Source organism: Staurois parvus, unplaced genomic scaffold (genome assembly GCF_062004578.1).
Source record: "Staurois parvus isolate SC_StPar_1 unplaced genomic scaffold, SC_StPar_1.0 ptg000064l, whole genome shotgun sequence".
Classification (NCBI taxonomy): domain Eukaryota; kingdom Metazoa; phylum Chordata; class Amphibia; order Anura; family Ranidae; genus Staurois; species Staurois parvus.
Genome location: NW_028317860.1, coordinates 8,863,149 through 8,881,600, shown reverse-complemented (window position 1 = coordinate 8,881,600; position 18,452 = coordinate 8,863,149). Strand labels below are relative to the sequence as shown.

General features: G+C 41.6%; 1 protein-coding gene across 1 annotated transcript in view; it reads right to left on the bottom strand.

Moving 5' to 3' along the window:
* Window positions 1-6,974: 6,974 nt before the first annotated feature.
* LACC1 (laccase domain multifunctional purine nucleosidase 1) overlaps window positions 6,975-18,452 on the bottom strand; it is a 46,051-nt gene continuing 34,573 nt past the window's right edge. Inside the window, exons 5-6 of the mRNA XM_089668842.1 lie at window positions 16,441-16,666; window positions 6,975-7,353 (exon numbers count right to left, since the gene is read on the bottom strand). Of these exons, the coding sequence (XP_089524968.1) occupies window positions 7,179-7,353; window positions 16,441-16,666 (401 nt within the window). The 3' untranslated portion in view covers window positions 6,975-7,178. The remainder of the gene's footprint in view (window positions 7,354-16,440; window positions 16,667-18,452) is intronic.

Here is an 18,452-nt window from a genome sequence, read left to right as displayed (position 1 = left end):
GCCAGATGGAGGGAAGAAGGTAAGTTCTCAACTGATTTGGTGGTAAGAGTCTGCAGGCCACAACCTTCTGCCCACTGTTTAAGGGGACAGTACTACCAGTTTGGGACACAGTTTGGACAATGCCTGGTTTTGTGGGACTCAAAATTGAGCACTCCAGTGCTTGACTTTGGGCCCCAACATACACCAATGCACTGGCCAATAGGAGGGGGTTGGAGAGAGACCAAATGAATCTCTGATTCTTCTTAGTTAGGGGTAAAGACAATTAATCCGCTTGTTCTTTCATGAGTTATGCATCATTTTGCATCTGTCATTGTATGCCCACTGTAGTGTTTACTGTGTTCTGCCATTTCCAATAAATATTTCAACCTCAGTGTGTTGGAGAGTGTAGCGCTGCCCAAAGAGTCATTGACACAGGGCTCTTCTGGGGGTAAATGCTAAAATTGTATGTTGTATAGCTAACATTACAGTTAAAATTACAGTTCAAAACTATTATAGCATTTAACATTAGTAAAATCTATCATTTAAACCAGTTGGTTGTCTGGTACCTATGTGAAATATTCAAAAGGCCTCTATGGAGAGAAGCAGTGCTTTATATCTCTAATTCTCATTCCAGCAGAGACTCCCTTAATAATATAAAAATTAAAAGAGTAGGGTCCTTCATTTTGTTGTGAAAAATACTGTCTAGGTTGGCTCTTGATCCAGTCTAGATGATAATACAGATTACAGTTTAGTAGCTTTGTCACTGAGCCATCCAGAGTAGAGTTTGAAGTTTTCAAAATATTGAGAGAGCCTGTGTTGGAATTAGAAACGGGAATATAAAAACATGTTTTTTTTAATCTCCATCCATGGAGACATAGGCTGGCATGTGCCGTTATGTGGTTGGCAATAAAAGATGACATCATAAAAACATAGTAGAATATCATGGGTGTGGTTGGTTGTATTGTATCTAGTTAGGGTTAAGAAATTCACCAGGTGGGTATTAAATTGATATATATATATAACAATTTGGACAGCCTGGAAACTCATTGTAAGATCTTATTTTGGTTCCTGCTTTCACTTAACCTCAGTTTAACCTACCCATCCATGCTAGCCAACACCTTAAATGAAGCAAGCGCCTATTCAACATACTTTAATAGATCAATACACACACAAAACAGATTCAACTAGAGACAAGAACTAGACATTTTATGTACTGCTTTTTAAAAAAAAAAGTAATTAAAGATCAGTCTGTCGTTTAATATACTTGTTTCATTATGTTCAGGTTTGGCAAATAAAGTGTTCTTCTCTAGTTATATAAGCTAGTGTATTTCTTCCAAGTCTGAAGTTTTATGAGTCATGCTTAACTAGTGTGTTTGTATACAATAGACATAACACAGATCATTACATGTCATTGTAGTGTGCACACACCCAACCATTCACTGCATATCTCCTTACTGGTGGTGACTTGATACATTTAATGTTGAGGTATGTGCTAACATCTTTTATAAGATTGCCAAGTAAACCACCCTCCTTACATAGTTCTTTCTAACAAAGAGGATATTGTGTCAGAGTATAATACAGTACATAGTGTTTTATGTAATGTATTAACCCTAACTGGGGTGCAATGTTCACCCACCATAAACTCTGCCTTTTAATTAATAATTTAGCACAAAGAATAATGATATATCCCATGATTCCGAGCTTTCATGGCAATCTTAGACTGTCAAACTAATGGAAACAAACCTCATATTTGGTTGCTCTGGGCTAGTTACTATATTTTGCACTGCTGTACATGATTGAATAATGAAATAATGATAATTAAGATAGAAGAGGCTATTTGACACCAGTGTGATTATAAAGGATTAATCTAAATAATATCACAGCACCATCTACAGATTAGAAAAAGATATTTTACAACCTGCCAAAAATTTTCTGCAACATTTCAAGTATTATGACATGTGAGTGAAAACAACTGATCATTCACTATACTAACAAAATGGAATCTATAATGGAATCCATGGAGCTGGAAACAGATGACGCTTACTTTAAAGCTTTCCATGTTGGAGTATGAGCAGTGGGCCTCCCTTTCAGCCCCCTCTTGCCTGACATCCTTCGACCTGAAAGTTGTCAGAATTGTCAGGTGTAAAAATTGTTGACCAAATAGCAACTGCATCCTATCATATGCAACTAGTGTTTGGATATCCTGACAGCCCCAGGTGCCAGCTGTCAGAATAAAATAGCTGTCAAGGGATATACCATACTATATTTATTATGCATGGGTTCAGCCTGTGGGCTGAACAAAAGAACACATGCAAAATATTCAGTTTGCTATAACTAATGGCATTAAAGTGTATTCATATTTTGCTTCCACGCATATTCTGTAGTTGTATATGTACTGTCCATGGGTGCAGCCATATTTGCTCAATGTATACATAGGCACAGTATCCTGCTTTGCAGTGCTAAGCAACGGTTAAGGGTGTATGCCTACTACATGCGAGAACTCTAGAGAGGGTTCCAAGCCATTAGCTGCCGGAGGCAGCCCCATTGAAAGAAATGGGAGGCTGCTGGATCCTGACCACTTGAATTTAATTGCTTGTGTATTGATCACATGTGAGTGATTGGCCTGAATGCAGGCTGTCTGCATCCAGGGCTAATCACCTGCATGTGATCACATGTTTAACCTCCCATGTAGTGGAGGTCGGGTGCATTTGCAGGTGTGAATGCACCCTTACGGCCCATTCACACTGGAAACTACACAGTTTTGCATGCACAGTAACGTGCATTTCACACACATATTTTATGTACCTTTGCATGCGTTTGCAGTGCATTTTTCCTAAATTTGCATTTCCTTTGAGGTCACTTACGTCTTCCTTCCTTTTTGCTTTGCAGTGCATTTGAGCGCATTTCTGTGTACTTGCAATGCACACAAATGTGCTTGCTGTACTTTTTTTCACTGTACTGCAATAATGTGAACTATGCTCATATAATAACTTTGATTGTGGACTGTCTATGCAGTTGGAGTACAGTAAAAAAAATGCATCCCACTGCATCTAGTGTGAATGGGCCCTTAAAGGATAAGTTCACCTTTGTAAAAAAAATGATAAATGCAAATCTTTTTGCAGGTAAAAAAATGTGTATTTATTATTTTTTTTACTAGGAGCCTAGAAAGCATTGCACCCGCGATCAGCAGATCGCAGGTGACATGCAGGACTCCTGCAGACCTGTCTGTATGTCTGCATGCTGATACCTCATACAAGCAGGCAGGCATGCATGAAAATGAACTGCCACAGTGCTCAACAGTGCCATGGTAGTTCATTGAGAAGTACAAGCAGACAGCCACAAAGGCTGTCGGGACTTTATTATTATACAGGACTTATATAGTGCCGACAGTTTGCTCAGCGCTTTACATTATGGAGAAAGACAGTACAGTAACAATACAGTTCAATACAAGAGGGATTAGAGGGCCCTGCTCCTTGGAGCTTACAATCTAGGAGGGAGGGGATAGTGGTACAAGAGGTAATCAGCGGTGGGGGATGGAGTGGTAGGAGGAGTAGGGGATTCCAGTATTAGCTGGGGTCAGGGTAGGCTTCCCTGAAGATATGGGATTTCGGAGTGCACCTAAAAATGAGCAGAGTAGGCGATAGCCTGATAGCTTGGGGTAGGGAGTTCCGGAGGATGGGTAAAGCCCTTGAAAAATCCTGGAGATGAGCATGGGAGGAGGAGGCAAGGGAGCTAGAGAGTAGGAGGTCTTGCCAGGAGCGGAGAGTACGGTTTTGGTGGTATTTAGAGACAAGGTCGGTGATGTAAATAGGGGCAGTGTTATGAACGACTTTATAAGTCAGTGTTAGTATTTTGAATTGTATCCGTTGGGCAATTGGAAGCCAGTGGAGGGATTGGCAGAGAGGGGTGGCAGATACAGAGTGGTTAGTAAGGTGAATGAGTCTGGCAGCAGCATTCATGATGGACTGGAGTGGGGATAGCCTGCGATGAGGTAGGCCAGTGAGGAGGGAGTTACAGTAGTCAAGGCGAGATATAATAAGGGATTGAATGAGTTGCTTAGTGGTTTCCGAGGTTAGGAACGGTCGTATCTTGGATATGTTGCGGAGGTGAACTCTACAAGAGTTTGTCAGTGATTGGACCTGGGGCTGAAAGGACAGATTGGAGTCTAGGATTACACCTAGTACCCTGGCGTGAGGGCTGGGACTGATGGTAGTGTTGTTGATCTTGATGGAGAAGTCGGGGGGGGTCACGGGCTGGGGGGAATACTAGAAGCTCAGTTTTGGAAAGGTTGAGTTTGAGGAAGTGGAGTGACATCCAGTCTGATATGACACTTAGTAGGCTGGTGATGCGATTGGAGACTGAGGGGGTGAGGTGAGGGGTAGAGAGATAGATTTGTGTGTCGTCGGCAGAGAGATGGTAGTTGAAGCCGTGGGAGTTTATCAATTGGCCAAGAGAGAAGGTGTAGATGGAGAAGAGGAGGGGTCCAAGGACAGAGCCTTGAGGGACCCCGACAGAGAGAGGGAGTGAAGGGGAGGTGGCAGCATTATAGGTAACACTGAAGGAGCGCTGCGATAGATAGGAGGAGAACCAGGAGAGAGCGGAGTCTCTGAGGCCAAGAGAGTGCAGTTTTTTGAGAAAGGGGGTGGTCAACTGTGTCAAAAGCCACAGAGAGGTCAAGTAGTAAGAGTATAGTATAGTGGTCATTGGTTTTGGTGGTTAATAGGTCTTTGAGTTTGAGTAGGGCAGTTTCGGTGGAGTGTAGGGGGAGGAAGCCTGACTGTAAAGGGTTGAGAAGGTTGTTGTCAGTGAGATGGGAGCTCAGGCGATTGTAGACTAAGCGTTCTAGGAGTTTAGAGGTAAATGGCAGTAGGGAGATGGGTCTTAGGTTGTTCAGGTTGGAGGGGTCCAGGGAGGGTTTCTTAAGTATGGGAGTGATGTGCGCGTGCTTTAGAGGGGAGGAGAAGGTACCGGTGGAGAGGGAAAGATTGAAGATGTGAGTGAAGGAGCATAGGATGGAAGAGGAGGGGGACCGCAGGAGTTGTGAGGGGACAGGGTCCAGGGGACAGGTGGTGAGGCGGGCTTCGGAGAAAATCTTAGTGACCTCTTCGGTGGTAGTGAGGTCAAGGGAGCAAAGTGTTGAGGGGGTTATTGTGTGAGGAGTGCTAAGTGGGGTGGGTGTCTGAGAAGTGGCGAAGTCCCTACGAATTGCGTTGATCTTGTTTTTGAAGTGGTTGGCAATCTCGTGGGTGATAAGTGAGGTACTGGGTGGAGGCGGAGAAAGTAGAGAGTTAAAAGTAGAGAAGAGCCGGCAAGGACTGGAGGAGAAGGTATTAATGAGGGTAATAAAGTAGGCTTGTTTGGCAGAGTGAAGGGAGGAAGTGTACATTAAGAAGGCAGATTTATAGCGGGTGAACGCTTGTTGGGATTTGGTTTTACGCCAAAGTCGCTCCATCGCACGTCTATGTCGTTTGAGGTTTCTGGTGTGGTCGGTCTGCCAGGGTTGTAGCGGTCAGGGCCTAATGCTTCGTGTTGTTGGGGGTGCGAGCGAGTCTAGAGCGGCTGAAAGCGAGTCGTTGTAGACAGTTGTGGCCAGTTCAGGGCAGGACAGGGGATGGATGCCGTCGTAAAGTTGGTCAGTTGCAGAGTGGAAGGGAGCAGGGTTCCAGTTCTGGAGGTTTCTGCTGGTAATTGTTTGCCGTTTGGAGGGATAGGTGTTTGAGGACGAGGAGATGGAGAAGGTGATGAGGTTGTGATCAGAGAGAGGAAAGGGGGTGTTTGTGAGATTGCAGGGAGTGCAAAGGTGAGAGAAGACAAGTCAAGAGTGTTCCCGTCATAGTGAGTGGAGGACTGTATGCACTGTGCTAGTGCAAAAGAAGAGGTTATGTGGAAGAGTTGGGATGTAGCCGGGATATTGATGTTGATAGGGATGTTGAAGTCTCCAAGAATGATAGTGGGTAGCTCAGAGGAGAGATAGAAGGGTAGGCAGGCGGCGAAGTCATCAAGAAAGCGGGACACGGGTCCAGGAGGCCGATAGATCACTGCAATCCTCAGAGAGATTGGAGAGAATAGCCAGATGCAGTGGGTCTTGAAGGAGGAGAAGGGACTTGTAGTTTTTCATTCACGGAATTCTGTGAATGAATGATGCGGAAAACCGCACAGCCACGTCTTTTTTGAATTGTGACAGCAGACACGGGGAGAAGATGCTTGGCCTGCTGTCACAGTAGGGTTGGTAGGGGGCAGATGCAGTGCTAACATGTTACATATTACACCGTGAATACACGTGTAACATGTAACATGTTAGAAAAGGCAAACCTATCCTTTAATGCAATTTCTTATGCAAGTCTGTGGATCAATAGCCCGGCTTGGGAGTGAGCTATAGCAAGTGGCAGTACTTTAATACTGCTTTAATACACTAATGTAAGGAAATAAAGCATCTGATGCCTTACCCATTTTTAAAGCTTGTAGACTTTTTTATTTCTTGTTACTCAGCATCATCTGTCAACCATGAGTCTCATAATGAAAACTCTGGAAACAAACCAGCACCTTCTCCAATGGTAAGGGTTTCTATTTTATGAACTTTCACCAACAGAAAAAGGGACCAATAAGTCCATATGTTCACCTGGCAGGGACAAAACCAGGTCTGACATTTGCCATTGTAAAGCACTTGTTTATAGATGTAGGAGGGCTATTTACTAAAACTGGAGAGTACAAAATCTGGTGCAACTCTGCATAGAAACCAATCAGCTTCCAGATTTTATTGTCAAAGCTTAGCTGAACAATTTCAAGTTAGAAATTGATTTGCTATAATGCACAGCTGCACCAGATTCTGAGTGCTCCAGTTTTGATAAATCTACCCCCATAGTATATATTCATCTGTTGTTACTATTACCAGCAGCTCATGGCTGTTTAATATTACCTCCCAGTGCTTCCTTATCTGTCTGAGCATATACTATAATAGAGCTTTCCATACAGATTAATTGCACTGCTAAATTGCATTGACATAAACAAATTTATTCTGATGAGGTTTCTTACATAATTTACAAACAGTAAAAAATTAAGAAAAACAGTATCTCTTGCATTTGGGTTCAGTCATAATATATTAAATAGACACACACACACACACACACACACACATATATATATATATATATATATATCTTTTCTTCACATCCCTGAGTAGATCAATAAATCCTTGTAGATTATTCTCTGATGGCTATGAAGCAGATTTGTATTCCAAAATTTTCACCGTCTCGAATATGGGAGTAAAATTTATCGGGATGGCAGGAGGTGCAAAGGGTGACATTTTGGCTCCTGTCTTCAATGGTGTCATCTTGAATATTCTGAGGCAGAATGCCCCCACGTTCCAGGAGAACACTAGGAATAAATGAGAAGTCATTATCACTTATGGGAAGGTTTAACGTGTTTCCATGAAAAAAAGCAATGCTTAGAGTTCCTTCATTCAAAACATATTTAAAGCTGATCTCCAGCCCTACCTTCCATCTTGCACAGTTCTACAGGCTTCGCTCCTCTACCTAGTATTCTTACACTGATTTTACTGCACACTGTCAGCTTCCCACAGAGTGCATTAAGAGCTGTAGCAATTTAGACAAAGTCTTTTCATTTCCTTGTTGGAGGACATCCAGTAACATTTAGTTCTTTTCTCCTCAAGCTTATTGCCCCTGGTCCTCCCTTTTATTCTTCGGAATTCAGGTCTCAGCATGAATGCTCAGAATCACATGTGGGCATTACCTAGGGTGGTCTGCATGCAATATAGTCTACATAGAAATTCACACTTCTCCAGAATGATATGCACCCATCAACACATTTTGATATTTGATTAACTCCTCCCAAGAGCCAACCCACTGCTTACATCAGGGCAGAGGACTCTTGAGAGGGTTACTGAGGTAAGGTGATGTGCAGTTTTCAGGAAGCACCCCTAGAGAAGCACAGAGGCCCAGTGATTACATAATTGGGTCTAAAATAATGTATGTAATGAAAATGGAAGGTTTGACATTAATCATTTCATTACCATATGCGGGGGGTGGCAGGGAAGATTACATTTAAGCAAATTAACTTTAGCTTTAATCATATTTGGGTGCCTGTATTACTGTATATATTACATTTCAACAATTCCAGTTCTTTGTAGCCCCAGCAAGCCAGAAATAGTCTGAATTGTTGTGAGTCCTGCTGGGTTTTTAAGAAAATTATTAAGGAAGATTTTCATCTAATGCACAGAATTATGCTTGCCATATAGTGTATAGCTGACCATTAAGAAGTGAACAATCCACTATTCAGTACATATAGACTGATCCCCTCTTTTTCATTGGGCAGAAAGGAGGTGCACCAAATCATCAATATGAAATTAAAGTTTCCAACCAAAAACTTGGAGTAGTGGGATGAGGGAAGCTAGTGTCTCAACAGTTCATGTTCCATACAGGGGGAAAAAACTGAAAAATGTTGTCTAAAACATTTAATTATGTGACATAACTGCTTCACTATGGGTGCCTAAAGGAGATACATTTCCTCCAAACTTCCTCATGTAATAACAAAATAGTGAAGGGACAAAACAGTAGGCTGCTCATCAGCATGCTCACAACCAGTGCAGGGCCATGGGACCTCAGACCTCAGGTATTGATGACATCAGAGGATGCTGGGATTCAGTCTAGCAGTGGAGAGGAGCATGCTGGAGAGATGTGTCAGACAGGTAAAACTTATTTTCTGAGTCCTCGAGACATAAACAAGTATTTATTCCTTTCAGGGTGCAGACCCACTGCAAGAGAGGATTTTTACTTATCTTGTAGTTCAGCATTAAGGAACCCTTATGGAAGAAAAATATATTTTAAATATATTTTAAAAATATTATTTTCAATATTTATATATATATATATATATATATATATATATATACATATCATTGGTGTCAGTGGGGGGTGGAATAGTGCCCCATCATTGGTGTCAGTGGGGGGAGGAATAGTGCCCCATCATTGGTGTCAGTGGGGGGGGAGGAATAGTGCCCCATCGTTGGTGTCAGTGGGGAGGAGGAATAGTGCCTCATCGTTGGTGTCAGTGGGGGAGGAATAGTGCCCCATCGTTGGTGTCAGTGGGGGGGGGGGGAATAGTGCCAATAGTGTTCCAGCATGGTGCTGCTACACACTTACCGGCCGCTCCCTCACTCGATTTTTGGGGGGCGGCTCGGCTCCGCCTCCTCGCCGGTGATTGGCCGCCTGTGTGCCTTTCCTGAGCTACAGTTCTGGCGCTCAATCACCGGTGAGGAGGCGGAGCCGAGCAGCCACGCGGACATCGAGCGGCCAAATAGAATGAAGGAGCAGCTGCGCTTCCTGGACCGGATCGTCGTGGGACCGGGACCGGAGCCAGGTAAGAAACAGCAGCCCCCTGCCCGCCCCTGTACTTAGTGTCTCTTCCGTTGGAAGAGGGGGTGGCACCGCGCCGACCCCCGAAAAAGTGCCGCCCTGACACCGGCTCGCCGTATACCGGCGTATAAGACGACCCCCGGCTTTTCAGAAGATTTTCATGGGTTAAAAAGTTGTCTTATACACCGGAAAATACGGTATATTGAATATGGCCAAAATTGTAGCATTTCAAATATGTGGCAATATATTTGGGAAGAATATTTTTAAAATATATTTCAAATATATTTTTCTTCCATGTGGGAAATAATGGAGCAAGAATGGTTTATAGAAAACCAGAATCAATTACATGTCTATAAACTACTTTAGTGCTATAGCAGATAGGGTTATAATTCTGTTTTTAGGAGGAGTAGAATTTTTGTTGCTGTGGATAGTTTTAGATAAATGGATCTGTGTATAGAATTACACTCCGGTCTTACATTTACAGTGTTCCAGTGCTTTATTTAATTTACAGGATTAAATATATTGTGCTACATCCATAATGTAGTTGAATTTAAAAGATTAATACATTGCAAGTACAGTGGGCTGTACTGGATGTACTACTAACTAAATAAAACATAACACTCATGGGAGCTCCTATTCATGAATATTTGACGCAACAAAATAATGCAAGTTTGTTTAATTCCTCTATAGCCGCAGTGCACGACCCACTTACGGCATGTCCTATCTAACCTTTCAAACATAATACTGCTCTGCAGAGGGCCTTTATATATGATTTAGTAATATATTATTCCTATTTATCCAAATAGTCTTAAAACTTTAATTGACGTGTTTTATTGTCTTGAAAATCATCTTCAGGAATCCTATAATTAACTATAACTCAGTCAAACAACACAGAGCTCTTCAGAAAGCAACGCTAGTGTAATCTAGTTCAAAAGCATAGTACACACTATGAGAAAATTGGATGACCGATCATTCAATTTCCCATGAAAGTGCATATCATGATGTAGTCAGAAAGGTATTGACTTGTAAGAAAATTCTTGTCCGATGAAGGCAAACGTAGGCAAATGTAGCTACTTACTAGTGTAGTAGAAAAGGAAGTGTAGGGTTGTTCTGTGATTCTGATAATGCACATTTTTGTCTATTTGATTATTTCCATACAATTACTGTATACATTAACTTCTTCCCAACCACCTTATAGCAGAACTACTGCTACAGGGCAGCAGGGCTGCGCAAAATCATGTATATATATGTGATTTTCATTTCTGAGTAAAACACACACAAGCCACATAGTAAAACAGCACACAGCACACAATTAAGCCTTTGATTGCCCCAGATGTTAGTGGCAGTTAGTCAGGTTCCCCCCCAGCGTTAGAATGCCTGCCACAGTCCCACAGTCCTGCTATAAGTCGCTGATCGCCGCCATTACTAGTAAAAAAGAAAAAAATTCCAGTATATATACCGCCATTTGTAGATGCTATAACTTTCACATAAACCAATTAATTTACACACATTGGGATTTTTTTTTTAGCAAAGACATGTAACAGAATACACTTTGGCCTAAATTTATGAAAAAATTTGATTTTCAAAATTTTTTTACTGGATATGTTTTATAGCAAAATGTTCAGTCTTTTTTTGTTTATAGCGCAAAAAATAAAAAATGCAGAGGCAATCAAATGCCACTGAAAGAAAGCTCCATTTGTGGGGAAAAAAGAAAAAAGAACATATATTTCATTTGGGTGCAGCGTTGCATGACTGCGCAATTGTCAGCAAAAGTAACTCAGCGCAATATCGCAAAAAATGTCCTGGTCAGGAAGGGGGGTTGTCATGTTTCACATGACAGTCATATGCCTTTAAATGTTTTCTATATTTTGTCTCTGCTTCTCCCTTTCCTTTGGTTTAGTTAATGCTGTATAGATAGCCCACCCCCTTCCCAGTAATGCATTTCCGCAAGCCTCATGAATACACTTCACAAGATCTACAAGATGTCTTCTGGATTGAGTCACTGACTGTGGTATCCAACTGAGAATGGAGTTATCACTATCTCATCACAACTGTAAGTTACAGAGATCACACTTTCAATGCTTAGATTGGAGAGACAGAACAGGGGTAAATCCTCTGGAGGGCAAGTGGTTAAACAAAAATCAGACATTCTGTTCACGTACTATAAACATTTTCTAACTTGCACCCTCCAGTTTTTTCATCAGAAAAGTTGGAATCGGCTGTTGAAAGCATTATACTAATGATTAGATAAATGGACGAAAATTTTTGTAAACTTTTCTTATTGTGTGTAAGAGCCATTAGTTCATTTGATTCTATAAAATAGAAGGGCCAGATTTCTGCCTAGGCTATGGCCTTGGGCACCATGGATGCCAGGGTGGCACCTAGGCATCCAGACCAGTTAGAGACGAACTTCACCTGTGTGACAATTTTTTTAATCCCCTCTTACTTTCTTAACTCCTTGGCACTGAGTGCACACAAATATGTGGCCCATCAGGGGCTGGGCCTTGGCGTCGAGGGGCCTTATATTTGCGTACCCAATGCAAACAAAAGATGTGTCGAAAGCACGCACCTAGCACATTTACCAGCTCCTCACAAAAAGGTCCCGATTGCTACTTGCGGTCCGGAGCTTTCTGATCATGTGATTGCCATGACAGCCAATCATGGCGGTCACATGACCATAAACCCAGTCCCGCCTCCCGGCATCACAAACCCCTTAGAGGGCCGGGAGGCGCCAGCACCAAGGGTTTAACTGTGTTATCCACAATCAACATACTCACAGATCCAGCAAATTCATTTTAGGCTTATAGCCTGATAGGCAATCCTTCACATGTCCTCCTATACTCTTCCTGTCTACAATGCATCTCCTGTCCCACCCATTTGTAGATACACTGTCATTATGCTCTGCAAGTGCACGGTGACAGTGGGGGTTATTAACCACTTGCCCTCTAGTGGGGGTTATTAACCACTTGCCCTCTAGTGGGGGTTATTAACCACTTGCCCTCTAGTGGGGGTTAATAACCATTTGCCCCCTTCCTGACCAGGCCATTTTTTGCGATACAGCGCTGCATTACTTTAACTGACAATTGCGGGGTTATGCAACGCTGCACCCAAATGAAATTTACATCCTTTTTTTCCCAGAAATATTTGATTGCTTCTGCGGTTTTTATTTTTTGTGCTATAAACAAAAAAATCCCGACAATTTTGAGAAAAAAAAACAATTTCTTTTACTTTTTGCTATTAAACATATCCAGTAAAAAAAATTTAAACAATCAAATCTCGTTATACATTTAGGCCAAAGTGTATTCTGCTACATGTCTGTGCTAAAGAAAAATCACAATATGTGTAAATTAATTGGTTTGTGGGAAAGTTATAGCGTTTACAAATGGTGGTATATATACTGGAATTTTAAAAAAATGTTTTTTTACTAGTAATGGTATCTATCAGCGACTTATAGCGTGACTGTGGCAGGCATTCTGACACTGGGGGGAAAACTGACTTGGTGTCACTGACATCCTCTGTGACACCAATACAGTTGCAAGAAAAAGTATGTGAACCCCTTGGGATTACGTGGAGTTTTGCATGAATTGGGCATAAAATGTGCTCTGAACGTCATCTAAGTCACAACAATAGAAGAACACAGTCTGCTGAACATAATACTACACAAACATTAGATGTTGCCATGGTTTAATTGCACATAACATGTAAACATTCACAGTGCAGGGAGGAAAAAGTATGTGAACCTTTGGACTTAATAACTGGTTGACCCTCCTTTGGCAGCAATAACCTCAACCAAACGTTTCCTGTAGTTGCAGATCAGACCTGCACAACGATCTGGAGTAATTTTGGACCACTCCTCTTCACAAAACTGTTTCAGTGTAGCAATATTCTTGGGATGTCTGGTGTGAATCGCTCTCTTAAGGTCATGCCACAGCATTTCAATCGGGTTGCGGTCAGGACTCTGACTGGGCCACTCCAGAAGGCGTATTCTGTGCTGCTGCAGCCATTGTTTTGTTGAATTACTTGTATGCTTTGGGTCATTGTCCTGTTGCATCACCCATCCTCTGCAGAGCTTCAGTTGGCGGACAGATGGTCGTACGTTTTCCTGCAAAATGTCTTGATAAACTCTGGAATTCATTTTCCCATCAATGACAACAATTCGTCCAGGCCCTGAGGCAGCAAAGCAGCCCCAAACCATGATGCTCCCTCCACCGTGTTTTACAGTGGGGATAAGGTTTTGATGTTGGTGTGCTGTGTCTTTTTTTCTTCACACATAGTGTTGTGTGTTCTTCCCAAACAACTCAATCTTGGTTTCATCTGTCCACAGTATATTTTGCCAGTAGTGCTGTGGAACATCCAGGTGCTCTTTTGCAAACTTCAAACGTGCTGCAATATTCTTTTTGGACAGCAATGGCTTCCTCCGTGGTGTCCTCCCATGTACTCCATTCTTGTTTAGTGTTTTCCTTATTGTAGATGTGTCAACAAAAATGTTAGCATGTGCCAGAGATTTCTGTAGGTCTTTAGCTGACACTCTGGGATTCTTCTTTACCTCATGCAGCATTCTGCACTGTGCTCTTGCAGTCATTTTTACAGGACGACCACGCCTAGGGAGAGTAGCAACAGTGCTAAACTTTCTCCATTTGTAGACAGTCTGTCTTACCGTGGACACATGAACATCAAGGCTTTTGGAGATACTTTTGTAACCCTTTCCAGCTTCTTGCAAGTCAACAATTCTTGATCGTAGGTCTTCTGAGAGCTCTTTTCTGTGAGGCATGGTTCACATCAGACAGTGCTTCTTGAAACCAGTAAACCCAAAACAGGTGTGTGTTTTTTAAGGGCAGGACAGCTGTCAGCAACACATCCAATATCATCACACTATTTTTAGTCAAGGTTGGCTCACTCCTGGCTCCAATTAGCTCTGGGAGAAGTCATTAAGCTAGGGCCTCACATACTTTTTCCTCTCTGCACTGTGAATGTTTACATGTTATGTGCAATTAAACCATGGCAACATCTAAGGTTTGTGTAGTATTATGTTCAGCAGACTGTGTTCTTCTATTGTTGTGACTTAGATGACGTTCAGAGCACATTTTATGCCCAATTCATGCAAAACTCCACGTAATCCCAAGGGGTTCACATACTTTTTCTTGCAACTGTACAGTGATCAGTGCTAATAAAAAGCACTGACACTGTACTAATGGCAGTGGGCAGGAAGGGGTTAACATCTGGTGTGATCAAAGGGTTAACTGTGTGCTGTTTTACTGTGTGTGTGCTTTACTCTGTAAATGCAGTATACAGGAGCTGACAGAGGAGAAATCTGTGTTGTTTATACATAGATCTCTCCCCTGTCAATGATATTCGGTGATCGCTGACGGGGAAACACCGGCCGGGACCCGTTGATTAACAGCTGAGGCCGCGAATGGCGGCACGGGTAGGGCCACGTGCACGCCCACTACCTGAAACTGCAAAATCACATATATATACGTGATTTTGCACAGCCGAGCCACCCTGTAGCAGTATTTCTGCTATAGGGCGGCACAGAAGCTGTTAACTAAACCTGAAGAGTGCAAAATCTGGTGCAGCTCTGTGTAGAAACCAATCAGATTCCAGGTTTTATTATCAAAGCTTAATTGAACAAGTTGAAGTTAGAAGCTGATTGGCTTCCAGAGTGCACCAGTTTCAGTAAATCATCTGTCTCTTTAACATTTGAGCAGCACAAATTGTTACATTACCATTACTCATCCCAGTCTGTGCAGAGGGGGATTCAGTCAGAGCCATGCCTGGCTGGCCAATCAAGCAAAGTAAATACATTTTCTAGATCAAGTCTTTCAAATATCTGGGACAAGTGGAAAAAGGCTTTCATTTCTATGCCGCGGTTGGAGAGCAATTCTGTTGCGCATGGTGAAACCTCAAAGTTCAGGACATTTTGGAAATTTACAAGGCTCATTTAAATCTACACGTGTTTTATTTTTGGCGTTAGGCCGATGCCATGCATCAGTTTTTGTTCACTTTGATATGTGCATTGATGCATGTTTTCAATGCGTTTTTGAATTTCGAATTTGGAGTGGATAGGGTTAACAGCCATTAAACAAGGATTGCTAATACCTGTTACCAGTGCATTAAACTGCATGTTATCTGCTGTATATGACTTCTATGGGACTCTCAAAGCACTAAAATGCAGAAATAAATCAGATATGTGATAAAACACGCTGAGATGGAAACATACACTGTCTTTATTATGGGTAACAGGAATACATTTTAGCGCATTGGGTTGCATGCATTGGAACAGAAGCATTTGACAGACACTGAGGAGGTGTAATCTTCTCATCACCCGTTTTAACCCTGTAAATGCCATACCGCTCACGTCCGCAAAACGCATTACATGCAGTTGCTAGCAGTTGTGGCATGGCCCCATACACTTATATGGGACATGTTTGGTGGTGGTAATGCCCACAGAATGCAATGAGCTGCTTAATTTTTGCCGCACCCAGCAAAACATCCCAGCATGTGTACAGCTCTGAGCGGCAGTATATCCACATTTACATATACCATGCAGATGTGCATGGCAGCCAATCAGCTTCTAACTTCAGCCTGTTTGATTAAGCTTCAACAATAAAACGTGGTAGCTGATTGGATACAATGCACAGCTACACAAAATCATGTGTGCACCGATTTAATAAATCTACCCCTGAAACTATAAAGTCAATGCTATGGTCAGGGTTTTACAAGGATTTTTGAAAGACCTGGGAAACCTTTGGAGAGAAATGATGTGACACAATGCATGGACATGGCCATATGGCCATTCTATGCAGAGCTGCACCGCATTTTGCACTCTGCAGCTTTAGTAAATGAACTCCATAGTGCCTTGTGTGCAGTAAAAAGTACACATTACTAGAACACAAATTTGCGTTCACCTTAAACATTCTGTGACTTTAGGAACTACTGTAAAAGAGATAATGTAGAAATTATAAAGGCAAACAATCTACACAATTGCAAAAATGAAAACAGATGATCATGCACATGGTATAAAAGTAAACATTCAGTATTCTATTATGGAGAGCATTAAAGTAAACTGCAGAAAATAAATCTGGCTTACCGAGTAGCTCTTCTGATATCAACATTTGGTCTTGAGGACTCAATCTGTCGGACACATTGTGGATCTATGTCATGAAAAGCTTTGGCTTCTTCCTGAGTTAGGGTAAAGCAGCATGGTCCCACTGATGGTCCCAGGACAACCAATATATCCTTCACATCACTCTGGTACTCGGATACCATGGCGTTTACTGTGGCCATTGAAACTCCTAGCAAAGTCCCTTTCCAGCCTGCCAGAAGACAACATATTTGTACACATTTTAGAAAAGTTTATAGTCCCAGAGGTTACATAGTTAGTCTTGCTGTCATTCCCACTGTCAGTGCGATATGGTCATGTCCATGCATTGTGTTACATAGTCTGGCTGAAAAGAGACAAAAGTTCATCCAGTTCAACCATTAAAAGAAAAAGTTATAATCCTACAGCCATAGTTGATCCAGAGAAAGGCAAAAAAAACCCAGCAAAGGACAGTAAACTGACCCTTTGTTTAGAAAGTTTGGAGATCCCTGCCCTGAAGGCTAACCAAAACCTGTATATTAATACAATAACATACTGTATACAGTATATGGGAGGGAAGGTTTGTGAACCTGAAAAAATAAAAAATTACTTCAAGGTCAAAGCTACAATAATAATCATTCTTTACTGTATCCACATTTTTAAAAAATGTTGGCTTTGTGTCAGTATAATTGTTTCCATGAAAAAAAGAATGAAAACATTCTGAATTACATTAATTTGTTAAAGGATATATGAGATTATCGTGATTGGGTTTAGATACATTTTAAGGTTTATTTTGTATATATAAGTACTGCGGCATATGTGTGCATTGTATACCTGTATAGCAAGTAGGTTGACAATCGAATGAGCATGCCCTTTCAAGTCATTCCCACTGTCAGTGTGATATGGCCATGTCCATGCATTGTGTTACATAGTTAGTCTGGCTGAAAAAAGACAAAAGTCCATCCAGTTCAACCATTAAAAGAAAAAGTTATAATCCTACATCCACAGTTGATCCAGAGGAAGGCAAAAAAAACCCAGCAAAGCATGATACAATTTGCTCTTGCAGGGGAAAAAATGCCTTCCTGATCCACCCAGAGGCAATTAGATATTCCCTGGATCAACTTTACCTATAAATGTTAGTATCCAGTTATATTCTGTGTATCCAAGAAAGAATCCAGGCCTTTTTTTAAAGCAATCCACTGAGCTAATTAAAGTGTTACTAAACCCAGGACCCTACATTCACTATATCTGATCTCCCACAGTACAGACAACATGGAAGTGCAATTATTTTAGTAAATATAAACCGCTAAATATCTTTTCTCATCAGCAGTTAGAGCAGTCTTGTGGCTTCTATCAGTATCCAGCTGAGCACCAGTTAAAGCTTGTAGCAGGAGTTTTCTTTCTGCTCTAGGAGAACGTGGAACCCCTGACCCTCTGTCTGGACAGTGCTGATTGGCCCTGTGCTGATCACATGCACCCTCCCAAGAAAAAAAAAAAAAACCTCTCTAGTAATACACACCAAAACTGAGCATGTGTATGTGACCACGGGTTCAGTCTATATCAGGTGGTCATTTCAACAAGAGCAGGGGCAGAGAAGAAAGGATGAAACAGCCTTTTTACACAATGCAGAGGATTAACCCCTTAGGTTCCACGGTGAGTATAACAAGCATGATTTACTGCATATACAGACTGATTTTACTGTTGTTGGTTTAGTAATACTTTAATTACAGTTTGGGAACAATAGCTCAAATATAAATGTAGTCATAAAAATGTTTTTGCACAAATACAAAAGTGCTGTTTTGAGACAATGGGGAGGAGCTGAGATGAAAGAATTACATAATATACAATATTCTTCAAGAAAATCATTGAGGTCCTTTCTGGGCCGCTATTGTATTTTTAAATGATCATAAGAGTTCTATTTTTTTTTAATGGAGTAGAGGTTTACTTTTTGACTGGCTTCACAGCTGTGTATTGTGGCAATATTCATGTTACCATAATACATGGTACTGTGCCATGCACGC